General features: G+C 40.7%; 2 protein-coding genes across 6 annotated transcripts in view; one reads left to right on the top strand and one right to left on the bottom strand.

Moving 5' to 3' along the window:
* FZD3 (frizzled class receptor 3) overlaps positions 1 to 11,587 on the bottom strand; it is an 86,377-nt gene extending 74,790 nt beyond the window's left edge. For 2 of the 4 annotated variants that reach the window (XM_079773251.1, XM_079773254.1), the window contains exons 1-3: positions 11,504 to 11,580; positions 2,420 to 2,543; positions 1,228 to 1,754 (exon numbers count right to left, since the gene is read on the bottom strand). In XM_079773251.1, coding sequence (XP_079629377.1) covers positions 1,228 to 1,416 — 189 coding nt within the window. In that variant the 5' untranslated portion in view covers positions 1,417 to 1,754; positions 2,420 to 2,543; positions 11,504 to 11,580. Of the gene's footprint in view, positions 1 to 1,227; positions 1,755 to 2,419; positions 5,864 to 11,503 lie in introns of those variants that run through there. The other 2 variants (XM_079773253.1, XM_079773252.1) reach the window with 2 other exon arrangements.
* The window catches only part of FBXO16 (F-box protein 16), a 57,892-nt gene continuing 51,096 nt past the window's right edge, over positions 11,197 to 17,992 (top strand). The window contains exon 1 of one of the 2 annotated variants that reach the window (XM_079773256.1): positions 11,197 to 11,399. The gene's annotated coding sequence lies outside the window, so the exon portion shown is untranslated. Of the gene's footprint in view, positions 11,400 to 15,523; positions 15,624 to 17,992 lie in introns of those variants that run through there. The other variant, XM_079773255.1, reaches the window with a different exon arrangement.

Raw genomic sequence — 17,992 nt, 5'->3', positions numbered from 1 at the left:
AACTACTTTTACATGTGGTTTCATTTGGTACTTTACAAAAGCTTGTATGATTATTAACTCCATTTTACAAGCAAAGAAACTATGATAAGAAAAGTTCACATAACCTGCTCAAAGTAATATAGCTAGAAAGTGATAGAGCTAGAATTCAAAGCCAGGTCTGTCCAAATCCAAAACTTATGCTCCTTATTGCCACCATTTACTGCCTCCTTGTTCTTATCTGGTAAACATATCCTTGTCCACAACTCTAAAACCAGTATAGAAACACATGCTTATTTAAACCTATTATTAATTACACCCATTAATTTGTCATAGTTTCTTTGTTGCCTGTCACCCTAAAATCAGCCCTAGCTGGTTTGGCTCAGTGGACAGAGTGTCAGCCTTTGACTGAAGGGTCCTGGTTCGATTTCGGTCAAGGGCGCATGCCCCGGGTGTGGGGTCTTGCAGGAGACAGCCAATCAATGATTTTCTCTCATCATTGATGTTTCTCTCTCTCTCCCCCTTTCCCTTCCTCTCTAAAATCAGTAAAAAATATTAAAATAAATTAATAAAGTAAAATCATTAAAAGTGCCTAAAAATTACCATTAGAAAAATTCAAGTAAATTTTCATAAAATCTTGAGGGGTCAAGAACAGATAAATTCAGATAGCAAAAAAATTTTTGTTGCTTCAGAGTTATTGTTCTTAAAAAACACACAAAACTGATGTTAACATGGTAGGCCAGAACATCATTTTAAGCATTTAAAAAAATTCAAATACTGTAAACCACTAGCCTAAAGGCTAAACAAAAGAACTTTTTGCAAAATCAAATTACCATCAATACTTAATGAATAAATTATGGATATTATTATATTGTCTATACCTAAAGTTTTATTATCAGCCAAATAACAGAAAAATGTAATCATAGCTTGGGCAATTTTAAACTTCTACTAGTAAATGGCTATTATCTTCCATGTTCCAATGTTTCAAATTTCTTTATAAAGTATGTCTAAAAAATAAGTAACATTCCCCAAAAATCAATTCTTCTAATAGTTTAAAGAAGTGATAGTTTGAAGAACCTAAATAAAGAACTAATAGTTTGAAGAACCTAAATCAAGAACTTTTTAATGTACAAGATGTAGTTTAAAATAACATTCTTTCCCTTTGTTTATCAGTCACATTCATTAGATAAGTTAACAGGGCAAAATAAGAATCATTTTCTAAGATATGTCAAAGAATATATTAAGTCTTACCTCCATTGCTAAAGCTGCTGTCTGTTGGTCATAATGATTCAGAAGATTAGGCATGAAGGTAGTATTGTAAGGCAAATCTTGGCACATCCTCAAGGTAATAGGTTCACAAGAAAACAAACTGTGCCCACCTATATGCCCCACAAACATAGTCAAGGGCCAAAGATAGAAGACGATCCAACTCATAGCCATCCTTCTTGGATCTGAATGAGATTTGGACGATCAGGCCTATGATATGTATTTTAGAACTTTGTACACCTGCAGGTCCCAGCTTGAAGAAGTACTCTTCTATTTTACTATTAAGTTCTTCAAACAGTTAAATACTCTTCGCACTGTCAGAGGTTTGTTAGCTTGATCTCACAAAAGGCATTTGTTTTTGGTTTCACAATACAGGAAAATGACATCATCTTGTCTCTTCTTTTCATTTTATTACATAGGGCACATTTGGCCAACATATCAAGGTGATCAACCACATTCCCAAACAACAGATTCCATCTTAGAAGAGCTATTTCTTCCTTTGATTGGAATACCTGAAAAGTATTTTTTTAAATGTGAGAAATTAGTCATTTCCTCTCAAAACCTTTGATAAATTTAATGTTGTAGGATTGAAAATCACTATACAAAAATAGTTGCATTTTTATACTGTAACAATAAACTATCAGAAAAAGAAGCAACATTTGATGAGAGATATTATACTGACCTAATAGATAAAATACATAAGTATTTCATAAAGATATAGTATAGTTTTTCTACCTTATCATTTACGCTATAGATATACTAAAACAGTCCTTAAACAATACTTAAAATATAAAATATTAAATGTCAACTATAACTGGAAAAAAGTATTTAAAGGTAAAATTTCTTCCCTTTTAGTTGTTTATGTAACATATGGTTTAATTTGTCTATATTGATAGCACTTTTCATTTACTACAGCTGTAATTGACTCATTTTGAACAAATTTCATGCTATTGTCCTAAATTTTATTTAAATAGCTGTCATACTTACAATCTAAGCTATTGAATTTAAGATTTATTGTATGTGTTTTAATCATTAATAGTGCATTTTTACATTAAATGATTTGGCAGAAAGTATCCAAAGAGATGAAATATAGCCCTAGCCGATTTGGCTCAGTGGATAGACTGTCAGCCTTCAGACCAAAGGATCCTGGGTTCTATTTCTTATCAAGGGCACGTACCTTTTGGTTGCAGGCTCCTCCCCGGCCCCGGGCCTTGATCAGGGTGTTCGAAGGAGGCAACCAATTGATGTGTTTCTCTCACATCGATGTTTGTCTCTATCTTTCCCTCTCTCTTCCACTCTCTCTGAAAGATCAATGGAAAAATATCCTTGGGTGAGGATTAACAACAACAATAAAAAACACAAACAAAACAAAAAAAAACAAAGAGATGAAATATAAATAAACCAAAAATATATGGATTCAGCCCTGACCAGGTGGCTCAGCTGGTAGAAGCATCCTCCTGTACAACAAAAGGCTGCAGGTTTGATTCCCAGTCAGGGCACATACCTAGGTTTCAGGTTCAATCCCCGGTAGGGGCGTGTATGGGAGGCAACCAATCAATGTTTCTCTCTCCCTTCCTCCCTCTCTAAGAATCAATAAAAAATATCCTTGGGTGAGAATTAAAAGAAAAGATAATGGATTCAAGCTTCTTAGTAGTTGTGTGAATGGGAAACATAGCATAACTTCTCTATCTCAGAATTTTTTTTCCTGAAAATACCACCTCTCTAATAAAGATTATATAGATAATCCAAGAACACAGACAATAGGGTGGTGAAGGCCTGGGGTGGGGGGAAGGCGGGGGGGGGGGGGGGTGTTAGAAGAGGTCAATTCAGAGGGAAAAAAGGAGATATATGTAACACTTTCAACAATAAATATTTTTTAAAAAGAGATAAGGTATGTAAAAGTATTCTATAAATGATATGTAAAAGTATTCTATAAATGATAAAGCAGCATCAAAGATTAGGTAGTTTCTTTTAACCCACTGTACGCCATAAGTGTCTGTAGACGCAAGTGGTGTGGACCTTCCCCACACTCCACGCGCATCTATAAAAAAAAAATGTTTTCCCTAAGTGGCAGCCCTGACCAACTTTAAAATCATTTCTCGTGAGAATTTTCAGCTGAAAATATTCAAGAATACCCGAATTGTAATATATTTATTTTTATAATATTCATTGCAAATTGATTTTTTTAATTAAATTCAAAATATTGTGGCGTGTGGGGATTGTTTCCATTTGGACGCGTGGCAATTAACTGAATTACAGTTGATATATAGGCTACCTTTTCAACCAATATTGAATTGGCAAATAGAAGGCTCTAAAAATAATATCAGAAAATTTTCCCAACATTGCATATCTTTTCAGATAGCACAAAAACTTAGTGCCACACACAGATGCAGAAATATTTGATCACGAAATCTTTTATTACACAGCCAGGCTGAAGAGAATAGAAATTATCCTTAGAAAGTTAAAGCATGAATAGGAATAATTCCCAGTTAATTTACACTAAGTTTTAGAATCTTTGACTTGCCTCTACTTTTCTATTGGCAAAAATACTTATTTCATTTGGGGGTGAGAGGGTGTGGGTGGATTGGAAGGCAGGTTTGGTAGGAAAAAAGCATATTCTAAGTTATAATACTTTCATTTGGTTTAGTGATGATTTTAAATTTGCTTTCATTGCATTTTGTTTCATATGCATGGGACATTTCTGTGTTTGTTGTAGAAAGCCTAGTATGGGAAAACATGAAAATATCAGGTTCAAAAATTCTCAGAGACCAAAGTTAATTAAACAACTTAAATACTAGGGCTCATGACAGCTTAAGACCTTGAGACCTAGAACTGATTTGGTTTAAGCAGGGCATGAAACTGTCCTTTGTGCACTATCGGTGATTGGGACCTCTGCATCCCAACTTCTAGTTACTAGGCAGAAAAAACTATTTGGAGAAAGTAAAGGAATGGCCGAATCTTCGCACTTTCTCCCTCTAGTATATGGTCATGAGTAGTGGAAGAAAAAGGGGAAGTGTGTGGCCTCTTAGAATTAGTAGCACTAAAGTTATGAGCACTCCCTGCCCCAAACGCCTAATCTCTCTATACCAAAATCTCTAAGTCAGAAATCTTTGTAAAAGCTTCTTGGCCTGCCATATCTTTTTTCCTCCTTCAAGCTGGCCCCAGAAATGTGAAGTCTGGTCATAGGAAACTGATATTAAACAGCCATTTATATTTAAGCTTAATGACCATGCAACACAGTAATAATTATGCATATCATTAAATATGTGTCAAATAACTGCTGAAAGCTTTATTTGGTTACAGCATTATAACATCCATATAAGTTCAGTCTGTAGTTTGTTGCTTAATAGCATGTTCATCTGCTTGCAACTAAAAAGAAAATTTTAAGGGAACATTGTTCCATATTAAATATGCATGTAATAATCCGAACTTCAAATATTTCACTGGATAAAACTATTTTTTCAAGAAGTGATGGGTTTCAAATTTATGGCTCAAAGACTACCATATAAAACTTGAGGAAAAGCCTGGCTAGTGTGGCTTAATGGTTGAGCATCGACCCGTGAACCAGGAGATCTCTGGCTCGATTCCCAGTCAAGGCACATGCCTGGGTTGCAGGCTTGATACCCCAGGTAGGGGGCATGCAAGAGGCAGACAATTGATGTTTTTCTATCTCTCTCTAAAAATTAATAAAAACATACTTTAAAAAAAAAAACTTGCTCTGGCCGGTTTGGCTCAGTGGATAGAGAGTCGGCCTGCGGACTCAAGGGTCCCAGGTTCGATTCCGGTCAGGGGCATGTACCTTGGTTGCGGGCACATCCCAAGTAGGGGGTGTGCAGCAGGCAGCTAATTGATGTTTCTCTCTCATCGATGTTTCTAACTCTCTCTCCCTCTCCCTTCCTCTCTGTAAAAAATCAATAAAATATATTTAATAATAAAAAAAAAACTTGAAGAAGAAACTGGGCAATAACTCACTGGATCTTTAAAACTAGATGAAATTTGGCAGCAAAGCTGCCCACCATCTTATAAGCTTCCTTTATACCCTATGACATCCATATTACCACATATCAAAACTTTTGTAAAATCTATTATGTTTGGGCTAGGAAAATATCTTAATATATCAAGATTATAATTTTATGATTCTTAAAATAAATAAGAAAAAAAAGTCGAATGCAGTGAGACAAAATAAGAATAGTAAAAACTATTAAAGAATTGCCTGGCCAGTGTAGCTCAGTGGTTGAGCATCAACCCATGAACCAAAAGTTGATTCCCGGTCAGGGCACATGCCTGAGTGGCAGGCTCGATCTCCAGTAGAGGGTATTTAGGAGGCAGCTGATCGATGTTTCTCTCTCATCAATATTTCTATCTCTCTATCTCTCTCCCTTTCTCTGTCTCTAAAAAAATCAATATAGACATGTTTTTTAAAAAATGTACATGCTCCCCAAGTCAGAGGTTCTCTAATTTTAATGTGTAGCAGATTCACGGATTCCCCTCACAGGTCTAAGAAATCTGAATTTCTGTAGAATGGCATGCATTCTAACAATTATCTCAGGTACTGTTACAAGTGCTCCATAAGTCATGCTTTGAGAAATGCTGTCCTGAAATAGAATAATTTAAAAGAGTATAAATATACCTGAGTCTGATTACGTGCTTATCAAACATAATATATAAAATGAATTTAAAAAAATAAAAGCAGCTAAAGAATAACGCTTTATAATAGAAAGATGGGAAAAGGACATTAATTTACAAAAGACATACAAATAATCAACACATGAAAAGATATTCAACTTGAATAACAAAAAATGCAAATGAGATATATCAACTGATTTTCAATACTGAAAATATCGTATCACCTATCAGATGAATCAAAGGATATACACATTTTTAAAAAATATATTTTATTGATTTTTTTTTTTTACAGAGAGGAAGGAAGAGGGAGAGAGAGTTAGAAACATCAATGAGAGAGAAACATCAATCAGCTGCCTCCTGCACACCCCCCACTGGGGATGTGCCCGCAACCAAGGTACACGCCCCCAACCGGAATCGAACCTGGGACCCTTGAGTCTGCAGGCCGATGCTCTATCCACTGAGCCAAACCGGTTAGGGCTATACACATTTAAAAAAAACACAAAACTTTTGATATGGCCCTAACCGGCTTGGCTCAGTGGATAGAGCTTCGGCCTGCGGACTCAAGGGTCCTGGGTTCGATTCTGGTCAAGGGCATGTGCCTTGGTTGCGGGCACCTCCCCGGTGGGGGGTGTGCAGGAGGCAGCTGATTGATGTTTCTCTCTCATTGATGTTTCTAACTCTCCCTCTCCCTTCCTCTCTGTAAAAAACCAACAAAATACATATTTAAAAAACCCAAAAACTTTGATATGTATTTCAAATGATTCTTCAATAACATAATGAAATATCTGCTTCCAGTCAGGATCATGTGTGTGTGGGTGGCAAGTCATTTTTTCCAAAGGTAGGGTCATCCATAGAAAAGCTCTAAGTTGAAGTTTTATACAGGCAGGCCACAGAGAAGATTCTGGGCCCAAAGGGATACTATCAAAATACAGCAACCCATTAAATAAAGGTTAACAGTTGTTTTGGCATTCTTATTGATATTTTTTACATAAAGGAATCTGCAGGCCTGGCAGTGTGACTCAGTGGTTGAGCGTCAACCTAAGAACCAGGAGGTAATGGTTCGCTCCCAGTCAAGGGACATGCCCAAGTTGAGGGCTTAATCCCCCAATAGGGGGCATGCATGAAGCAGCTGAACTAGGATTCTCTCTCATCACTGATGTTTCTCTCTCTCCCTCTCCCTCTCCCATCCTCTCTCTGAAATCAATAAAAACATATTTCTAAAAAAGGAATCTGCAGAATTTCAGCTAAATAAAGGGACCTGTTGGGTTAACATAAGTGGAGTGAACAGCTTCAGGGGCCAGAGACCAGCAAAAAGTGAGTGATATGGCAAGAATTTATTCATGCCATACCTATGGGAAAACAAGCACATTCACTTTTCCATAGAGCAATACAAGATATTTAAAAAACTAATTTCTGATTAAGTTACTTTATTATTATTCCATCAGAAAACAAAACCAACTAGATACATTTAAACCTACATTTTAATTTTTATGAATGTATAACACTGGGAATCTGATATTCCCAATTACTAGTTTTCTTTTGATGATAAAAAGTAAAAACCCTTAAAATAAGTTGAGTATTTGTCCTAAAGGACAGCCATAAAGGGGAAGGTGATACAATCTTAGAAAGCTGTCTTCCCAAGCTGGCTGCAAAGCCGACCAAAAGAATAGGAGGTGGCAACTGTGAAGAGGAAAGAAGGCTGAATCCCCAGAAGAAACAATGACAAAAGTAGGCCCTGAGGGCTTGTCAAGAAGGTCCTGAAACATAAGATTATGTTCAGCAATTCGATTCCAATTTACACTCTCAGTACAGAAAGTGATCCCTTTCATCATTCTCAGTTTAGATTTAATTTTCTTGACACCCTTTAAATGTAGACAACATTTTGCATTTCCAGTTCAGAAAGACCATCAAAAAGTTGGCTCACACACAGTGGCTCTACAGTAGAAACAGGAGGAATATTCTTTGTCTTCTTTCAGAGTTTTCTAAGAATTCACTGCAAGAATTAACAATGACTACCTCTGAGTTTCTTCTCTCAAGGACATTGTCTTGTTAAAGAGAGAAAATATACTCTTAGAACATACTCACTGCTCTAAGTGCTATAGTCCTTTTCCTAAAATCCATGTGACCCATGTGGTCTTTGGCCTTTTGTTTTCCACATCCTATTCTTTAAAAAATAAATTCATTCTCAAAATTTGCCTCCTTGTTGCTACAAGTTTATATAACTTCATATTTAACTCATAGGGCTTACATTCCTACTAATCTCAATGTATCTTTTTTTTTTATCTTTCTCACTTTATCTAATTTTTAAAGTCCATTTTGTCATCTACTGATAAAACAAATAAATTAATCTTCCAATATGCTGAGTGATAGAGCTTAAAGAAAAAACAAACAAACAAACAAAAAACCCACGGGAAAACAAATACATCTATGATCAAAATTAAAATGAATGGAGGGCATCAAAAAAATCCAGTCCATTTTACAAATTATTTTAAGATTAAAGAAAAGCAGAATATCTTTTAAAACCAACCTGAAAATAAAAGTGGAAAGTTGAAAGCCAGACTCTAGACAAAGAAAGAAAGGAAGGAAGGAAGGAAGGAAGGAAGGAAGGAAGGAAGGAAGGAAGGAAGGAAGGAAGGAAGGAAGGAAGGAAGGAAGGAAGGAAGGAAGGAAGGAAGGAAGAAGAAAGAAAGAAAGAAAGAAAGAAAGAAAGAAAGAAAGAAAGAAAGAAAGAAAGAAAGGAAAAGAAAAGAAAAATCAGGCTGCAATTCTGACCCAGTTTCCGTGTCAAGTAAAATCTGTTCATCAGAAAATTCTCTAATATCAAGTCCCTGACTTCCCCTTAGCAAGGTTGTATGGTTTATATGCTTTGACTATAAAATTATTTCAGTAAGATAAAATTTAGGGACCAGTATTTGTTCTTTAAAGCCCACTAGCCAAATAATATTCATCTAAAACTTCATTTGCAACACACTCCTTGGATCCATCTAAACTGTCAATACTTTTCAACATAATGAATTGGAAAGCAGAGAGAGAAGTAATTTTGACATAGTCAGTAAAACTCCATCCCTAGCCAGTGAAGAGTTCTTACTCCTCAAACAATTACTCCTGGCCCTATGGAAATGTCACTATTAAAAGTCTTCATTTCTTCAAACCCTGCCACATATCTTTTCAAAAATCTAAACTGAATAATTTCTCCAGTATGTATTTTCCAAACCATTCTTTTTATTTGTGTTATTGCTCTTTTTGTGGGCAGCTTCAGTTTTAAGCAACTACAATTCTACAGTTTTAGGGATTAAAAAAAAACACACACACACAAAACTTGAGGCCAATACCACTCTCCCCTGACAGATGATAGGAGCTGTTTCCTACCACCTGTCTCATAAAGAAAATAAAATCAGTAGCATTCTAACATCAACAAACTAATATGATCAGAATAAGTTCTGAATATAATATCGTATGGCTTTACTAACAAACTAATACAAAATTTAAGTTGGTTAGAGAAATTTTTTTTCCTGTCAAGAGGGAAGCAGAATTTATTGAGTTAAAAACTTGTCTCTCCTTCCCCAGTGATAAAGCTTTCACACTGTACTATGCAAAAAAAGAATGTGAACTTTACTATTAAATTCCCTCCCTACTTCAAATATCTCAATCATGGAACTCCCCCTGCCCCCTCCCCCCAAAAAATCCACCTAAGTGTTCAAAGCACAAAATAAAGCTCAAGGGAATACGGTAGCTAAGATGAGAAAAGGAGTCTATAGTCCTTTCTTTTTCTATTAATGGGGCAGTGTTATAAATTTAGGAGAGATGGGGAGGTAGAGAATATTAGTAGTGAATGAGAAAAAACAGTAGGAGGAAAGAGAAGGTAGGATGGGAGGACTTATGAATTGCTTGTTTTCAAGATAGTTTCAAAGCATTTCGTGGGTACAGGAGGCACATGTTCTTTCACTAAATAAAAGGCAACGTGGTAAGAGAAGCACTATTTAGTCATTATATTTTACCTTCAGCTCTATCCTTCCAAGCCTGCCCAGTTAAGCTTTTACACCTCTTTCCTACTCTCCTAACCCTGCATCTTTTCACCTTTATGTTGTGGTTTGGTAGTTCAAGTAAAAACATTTTTTTTTCTAGAGGAAAAAAAGATAGTATTGATTTGCTGAAAAGTACAGATGGAAAGCATTATCTTGAGGAGTAAGTGCTTCTTAATAGCAGAAGTAAGGATTTATTCCTTAGACTGTCACACACCAGTAAAGGCTGAAAGAAGGCTGAAGAGGGAGGGAACACCCCCAGTGTCAGGCAGGTCTTTGTTTCCTTGCTCCTGTTCTATTGGCTTTGCAAAGGGGCTCAATTCCCATACACGAGCATTGCAGGTCTATCAAAACTTTTACAGAATGAGATTTTGTTTGGATACTTTTATGTAGCCGACATTTATAGAGCTGCCATTCTGCTGCTGCTGCATCTGCCCAAATTCAGCAGGGAACCGAAATTCAAATTTTCATTTGTACTGGGCAAGAAACTGGACCTCCTTTATAGGGTGGACATATTTCCACTTCAATTAACGGCATGTGCTTTTGTTGGGGCGGGGGAGGGGGGCGGCCTCTTTCTTTTTTTTTGGGGGGGGGTGTAACTTTTTATTTATTTTATATTGTTTAAAGTATTACACATAGTAGTACATATATCTCCTTTTTTCCCCCCATTGACTTTCCCCCAGCCTCCCCTACCCCCCCGTCGCATGCCCTCACCCCCACCCTCACCCCCCGCCCCAGTGTCTAGTGCGGACTCTCTCTTACAGAGGAGGTACCTAACCCAAGACTCCTGACACTTAAGCCTCTCGGAAGATGTTAAAATGGTTTTAAATAGTGTAACAGCGCCTTTATTTCAGAGGCCATCTGCTAATTACCCAGGAGTACTCACACCATGGGAAACACAGAGCATAAAAGGGTGCAAGCTGGGGGAGGCATTTGGGAAGGGAGAGCGGACTTTTGCTCCCAGACGGGATGGAGGGGGCAACTTTTAGGGTTGGGAAATAAGAGGTCAGCCAATGCTAAAACGGGGGGTCCGGGCAGGGGAAAAGTCTCCCGCCGGCCCCCAGGGCCCGGGGCGCTGAAGCCCGCGGTGCATTGTCCGCCCCCGGCTGCGGCCGCGTCCTCCACCCACGCTCCCGGCGGGCGGGGAGCGCCACGCACCTCCGCGGCGCCGACCCCGGCAGCGGGCTCCGTCCCGCACCTTCTCCCGGGAGGGGCTCGGGCCGGGGTGGCGGCGGCGAGGGAGCCTCGGTCTACACTCGCACAGGTTGTCTAGCGCGGGCTGAGGACTGAGAGGGTTAATAATCTCCCCGGGCACCTGCCCCCCTCAGCCCTCAGCCCCCAACTCGGCTCCTCCGTATCCCCCAGAACCGCCGCCGACCTCCCGAAGCCCTCCGACCCCCCGCCTCAGCCCGGCGCGGAAAGCTTTTGTTTTGGCCGCGACGAGAATCACGATCCCAGAGGAGGAGGAGGAGGAGGTGGCGGGGCCGCTGGTGGCTCCTCAGCAAAAGGGTAAGAGAGGAGCGGGCAACCGCGGCGGCACCTCCTCGCTCCCTGCACTCCCCGCGCCCTCGCCCCGCTAACCCCGCCGGGAGACCGCCTGCCTCCGTGCTCACCTCACACCGCGGGGCCCGGGCTCCGAGGCGAGGGTTGCAGCGCCGGCCGCCGGTCCCTCAGGTAAAGCGAGCGAGCGAGCGAGGACCGCCGGCGCGCGCCCCGGAGCGGCCGCGAGCGTGCCCGAGCGTCGGGGCGCGCGGCCCGGGGGAACGCGCAGGCGCGCGCACGCACGGCGCAGGCGCGCTGGGCGCGCTCGGCCGAGCGCTCCCATTTTGAGCCCAACCGCGCGGGGCCGGCTCCACGCGCTGGGTTGTTCCCCGCCTGGCGCCCTGGGTGTTCCCTTTCCCTGGGAATAGCCCCCGCGGAGTCGTTCGCAGCTCTGCAAGCGTTGTTATGGAATGCGCTCAGCCCTCTTTGCAAAGCTCTCCTCCCCGCTCCGGCTGAGACAGCGCGGAGACTCTCATCAGCCTATGATGCTGGTGTGAGACCGCCAAAACCTGTTCTGAGAACGCATGTGGGACCCGGGCATGGGCGGTGGTCGAGAGGCAGGTCACCGAGTGCTCGGGGTGGCACTGAGTGCAGGGTGAGGTCGGCAACGGGCATGGTGCAGAGCTCCACGCTAACACAGCAGCTGGCAGGGCACCTGGAACAGTACCGAGCCTCTTTGCCAAGACCTTGGGGAACAGGTGGAGATGGTGGTTATTGATCGCATTCCCCATCTTTTTGCTCCTTAGAAAATGTTTCCCCTCTCTTTTTCTCCATAAACAATTTTAGGGCTAAAAATGTCCTTAGAGATCATCTAAACCCAACCTCGTTTTTCAGACGAGGAATAACGCCCAGGAAGATTAAGGGGACTCGCCCAAAGCCACGCAGCGTCTTGATCTAAATTCATTCAAGGCTAAAGCTGTTCTTTTACCTACCATTCTTGCTCTTCCTTTTTGTCCCTTTCAACCCAGACTTCAGAGGCATCATTTTGTTCTGTTGGTAACACAGGAATGCGAAGGTCCTTAACACTACCCAACCGCACACTTAAAAATGGTTAAAATGGTAAATGGTATGTTATGTGTATTTTACCACAACTCAATAAATGTTAAACAAATATTGACTACGAAGCTTAGACAGCCATAAGTATAGTTTAACATCAAAAGATGAGCTATGGACTCTAACCGGTTTGGCTCAGTGGACAGAGCGTTGGCCTGCGGACTGAAGGGTCCCGGGATCGACTCAGGCCAAGGGCACATGCCTTGGTTGCAGGCTCAATCTCAATCCTGGCCCTGCAGTGCCTGCAATGTTTCTCTCTCTCTGTCTCTCCCCTCCCTTCCACTCCCTCTAAAAATCACTGGGAAAATATCCTCTGGTGAAGATTAAAAAACAAAACAAAAAACCTAAAAATGTGAACTTTGGGAAAAAGCATAATAAATGAGATATAAATGACATTTTCAATTTTTCTAATAAACATATTCTTGTGCAATACCATTAAAAATAATGTTGATTAGGCTGATTATAAGCAAGCCAATGTGTCTTTTATATATATATATATATATATATATATATATATATATATATATTTTTTTTTTTTTTAATTGATTTCAGAGAGAGGAAGGGAGAGGGAGAGAGAAACATCAATGATGAGAGAGAATCATTGATTGGCTGCCTCCTGCACGCCCCCCACTGGGGATCTAGCTCGAAACCCAGGCATGAGCCCATAACCGGGATCAAACCTGGGACCCTTTAGTCCGAAGGCCAACATTCTATCCACTGAGCCAAACCAGTCAGGAGCCAACACTGCCTTTACTAAGGGTCATTAGGAAGCAAATATCATATGTGAAAAACTGTGTACCTACTTTATATACAGGGTATGCCCCCAAAATGTATACACACGTTAACAGCTAATAGCTAAAATTTGAAAATGAAATGTATTCTAATAAAACACTGCATTTATTATTATTCAAAGTGTGTGTGTATATTTTTTGGGACAGCCTATATTTCAAGATTCCTTGTATTTGCAGAGCCTGTGGAGATGTGCAGCTATATGAATTTTTATGTAATTTACACAGTGTCCTTTTAAAACTGTCAGGGGTGGGATATATAGTTCACAAGGGGAGGTAGAAAATATGTAGAAATTATCACTGAATGTATCAACATGACTAAATATCAGAAATATAACAGTGAAACAAGCAAATTACAAGATATGTAAATTATTATACCTGTTTATATTACACCTAGCCATATTGTTTATGAGGATATATATATGTATATAGTATTAAAAAATGGACAAGTAGGTTACACACCAATTTCTCAGTGTTGCCTCTAGGCAAGTCAGGAGGGGAATGAGATCTGGAAAGTGTACAAAAAGGTTTCAACTATTAATCACACACAGGAAACAAAAATGTTAATAATTTTTTTTAAATCTTGGTGGGACTACAAGGGTTTTTCTTATGCAAATCTCTAAACTTTATGTTTGAAATGTTCCTTTAAGAGTAATGTTGAAGTATTGTGGACCTTGAGCTGGTGTGCTTACTATGAGCACAGGGTGAATGGTGTCCTTCAGGCTGTGGCGGGGTTGGGGGGGGCGGGTTATGGGGGAGATCAAGAGTCAGACTGATGAAATGCTGGACAAGGGGAGGCTCAGAGGGAACTAGTTGAGAGGATAGACTAAAAGACCTTATTTTCAGGGATAAAAATCTTAAAATCCAACAGGGATAAAGTGCGATGCTCTCTTTTATCCCATCTCTCTTTCATTCCATGTTGTAACCACCAATAGAAAGGCTTTAATGAGTGGGCACTTCAGAGAGAGACAGCTCTCTTACAGTACGTTGTTAAAACTGGTCTCTTTCTGGATGAACTAGTTTTGAAACCATAAATGTTAACTGGTAATTTAGTACTGCATTTGCATACCTCCCCTAGGCCACCCTCCATCTCACCTAAGGCTTTGTTTATTCATATACATATAACCTGGTCATGTGAAAAAAACCACTAGTCTGGAATCAGACAATCTAGGTTCTAATTTCAGTTTGGCCACTTACAGGTCCTTAGTTAACTTAAGGAAATCCATCCTTATGAGCTTCATTTTTGTTTGTTTGTTTGTTTCTGTTTAAATTGGAGATATACAAATACTGCCTATTTTAAAACTGTGAAACACAGTACAAACATAGGGTTTACATTTGAGGAGAGTATATTCTTATCTATTTTAGTGAGGAAAGTCTCTTTTGCTTGGGGAGGGGGAGATGTTTTTGTTTTGTTTTTGTTAGCTGCTGTGCATACGAATTGCTTTACATTTACTAAGGAGCTCCGTCCCGAAATTTTGAATTTTGGGTGATTCTCCAGCACTTTATAGTTCTATCACAGCAGTTATCACTGAGGGCCTTCCGTTATTTACACATTGTATTTTCCAGTCTTCCTCATTAGATTCTTTTTTTTTATCCTTGCATTCTCACGCCTCCCCTGATTATATGGTGGATGCTCAATACATTTAATTAAATTAAACCGAGTGGTAAAATTTCCCACGTTTGGAATTATTCTTATTAAGGCATGCCATCTGCTGGTTCCGGGATGTATCTGTCAGTCAGCCTGAATTCCTTAATAATCCGATCAATTAACATTCATGCTGAAGCATTTGTGAGTTTGTGTGTTAGGCAATTTTCCCACGTCCTTCCACTTCCTGCCGTGGGTGCCATTCTTTATTGAGCCAGTCGGGAATTCTTTTTCCTCCAGCCCTCTTTTACCTGTTGGCCACTCTTAAAACCCGGAAAAACGGAGTTTATATTTCGGAGACTCGGAGTGACCAGAGCAACATAATTGGGCATGCTCAGCAGGTTGGCCCGATTTGGAAAACAAATGTGTCTTGAATGAGGGCTTTCAATGCTGCCTGTTTCCGGAATTGGATGCATCTGCCTTCTCTGCATTATATTGGGAGATTGCACCCCCTCCCACCTCCTTGGCACTCTCACTTTTTCGTTCTATCCGTGTGCCTAATTTTGGAGCCAGCCCGCCTGGATCTCCTGGCCAATCAAGAGACCACACATTGTTGCCTAAGAGACCCCGGATGCCAGCGAAAGGATTTATAGATGATGATTGGACTAATGGAAGCTAGAGGGTGGGGGCTGGGCAAAGTCAAAGAAAAAGCAGCTATGGCAACACCGGCGCTCGAGGCTTGAAGAGGGAGTCCAGCTGAAAGAGGTGAGGCAGTGGGTAGTGCATGGAAAAGATGGAGACTCTCTTTCCGGAGCTCCACTCGCAGATCCTCCTGGGCCTCTCACAAGCCTTGTCAGTGCTCCTGGGGATTGCATTTTGCTCCGTTTCGGCTGCAGTTTAAGTGCCAGATGCTTCATCCTTAGAAAATGAACAACAAATAATTATTTCTATGCCCATCAAGTACCAGCTCTTTTTTTTTTTTATTATTGTATTACAGTTTTTGCTTTCTAATTAGTTGACTATAAGATGAATTAGTGTTTAAATCTAACCATACCCTATTGCCTGATACTCTCCTGATAATATCTGAGATTCCCTTCTCTAATGATACTGCGGTGTACAATGAGTGACTTGTGTGTTAGCAGAGAAACTCAATTCTGTTCTGCTCTGTCAACTCCAAATAAAAAATTGATAACCCTGAGTATAATCCCAGTGCTCAATTCATGATGTTCTGAGTTTCACCCTACATTTCCACTAGTTTTAATCCTTAAACTGCCCTCTCCACTGTTGCATTCATTCACTCAGCTGATTTAACAAATACTTATTGAGCATCTATTACGTACTATGCGATTAAGATCCAAGTGGGCAGTCTCAGAGAAACACATAAGCAAAGAAGCTTCCAAGTTTTATATTGTTTTCTCAGAGGGATTGGAAGTTTGTGCATCTGGGCAGATAGTGCATGAAGGGAGAGAGAGGAGAATGAGGCTCAAAAAGTAGATTGAGGTAAATTCATAGTGAATCTAGACTTGCATGCTAAGGAGTCTGGATATTCTGTATCCATTAGCAAGCCTCTGACGGTTTTTGAGCTGAAAAGGGACATGATCAAATAACTTGTCTTTAAAAAAACAAAAACCTCCCTAAGTAGAATGGTGGTCACCAGAGGTGGAATGGGGTTTGTGTGGGGGGGAGCGGGGGGAGGAAATATTGATCAAAGGGTACAAACTTTCAGTTATAAGATGAATAAGTTCTGGAGACCTAATGTACAGCATGGTGATATAGGTAATAATATAATGTACTAGAGGCCCAGCGCACGATTCAATCGTGTGGGTAGGGTCCCTAGGCCTAGCCTCCTGCGATCAGGGCCATCTTCTGCCTGTTCGCCAGTCCCCAGGCCCAATGCTGCCTCCGCCCCCGCCACTGAGCTGCCAGGCTGTTGGGATCACCAGCTCATCCCCAGCCGCTGCCGCTGCTGCTGGGGCTTGAGGTGCTGACGAAGGGGAGCACGGCAGGGGATCCGGGTGCGGACAACCAGCCGCCTCCGATGGCAGCGGAGCTGGGTGTCCAGGGTGTCCGAGGCAGCCCCCCTCAGCGGCCGCCAATCCAGCCGTTGAGAGGCGGGTGGGGGGGGTGGGGGGGGTGGGCGGGAGTCCCGCGCCTCTCAATGGCCGGATATGCCACCCCGAGTCCCGCCCCCCAGCCTCCCACCGCCCAATCGTGGGCGTAGCGGAGTGATGGTTATTTGCATATTGCCTTTTTATTATGAAGGATGCTTGAAATTTACTAAGAGTAGATCTTAAGTGTTCTCATCACACACACACACACACACACACACACCTACAAATGGTAACTATAGGGGGTGATGGAATAATTAAATAGTTTGAGTGTTCATTTCACAATGTATACATATATCAAGACATCACCTTGTACACTTCAAATATATATAGTTTTTATTTGTCAAAGAGAAAACTCTCTTAATAGTGGACTATAAGCTCCATTAAAGTAGAAACTCTTACCTTTGTACCTCTAATACAGGCCTAACAGGTCCTAAGCAAAGTTGAGTAATGGTGACACTATGAAAAATGGCTTGGAAGATGGAATTAGAGATGTGAGGCCCCTGGAACTTTACAGGAGGACCCATCCTTGCTGTTAAACATGCAAATAGAACCATACGTTGGGGGCTAAGGCCATAGGTCCTCTTTCTTCCTTTTTTTCCAAAAAAACTAAAGATAAACATTCAGGAACAGCCATTAAGGAGGAAAGAGGTCACAAAAATAGCACCAGCAAGCTTTAGATGTGGAAGGAGGGGAAAACAACTTGCTTTGTCTTGTTGATGGAGTGGGGGCAATTATTTTTGTGTATGTTATCTAAAAGTGTCTGTCTTTATAATAGCCCTGAGTGGTCTATACCGTGAACATGTGTGTGCATGCAGATATGCACACTGCCTATTTTCTGGTATGAAGAGAGGAGGAAAAATTGTAAAAGAATGATGACAAAAGACAGGGTAGGACACCCCATTTTCATGCTTCAGCAGGACTATATTACCAAGAGGGCTGTTTCTCCTAGCCAGCCCCATCTCCTGAATACCAATTTCCCTCAAGTTGATTTGAAGAAAGCCTTGTTCAAATAATTTCTAGCTT

The sequence above is a fragment of the Cnephaeus nilssonii genome (assembly GCF_951640355.1).
Source record: "Cnephaeus nilssonii genome assembly, chromosome: 5".
In the NCBI taxonomy this organism is placed as follows: Eukaryota; Metazoa; Chordata; class Mammalia; order Chiroptera; family Vespertilionidae; genus Cnephaeus; species Cnephaeus nilssonii.
Note: the sequence above shows the minus strand (reverse complement) of the source record. Positions and strands in the feature narration are given on the sequence as shown.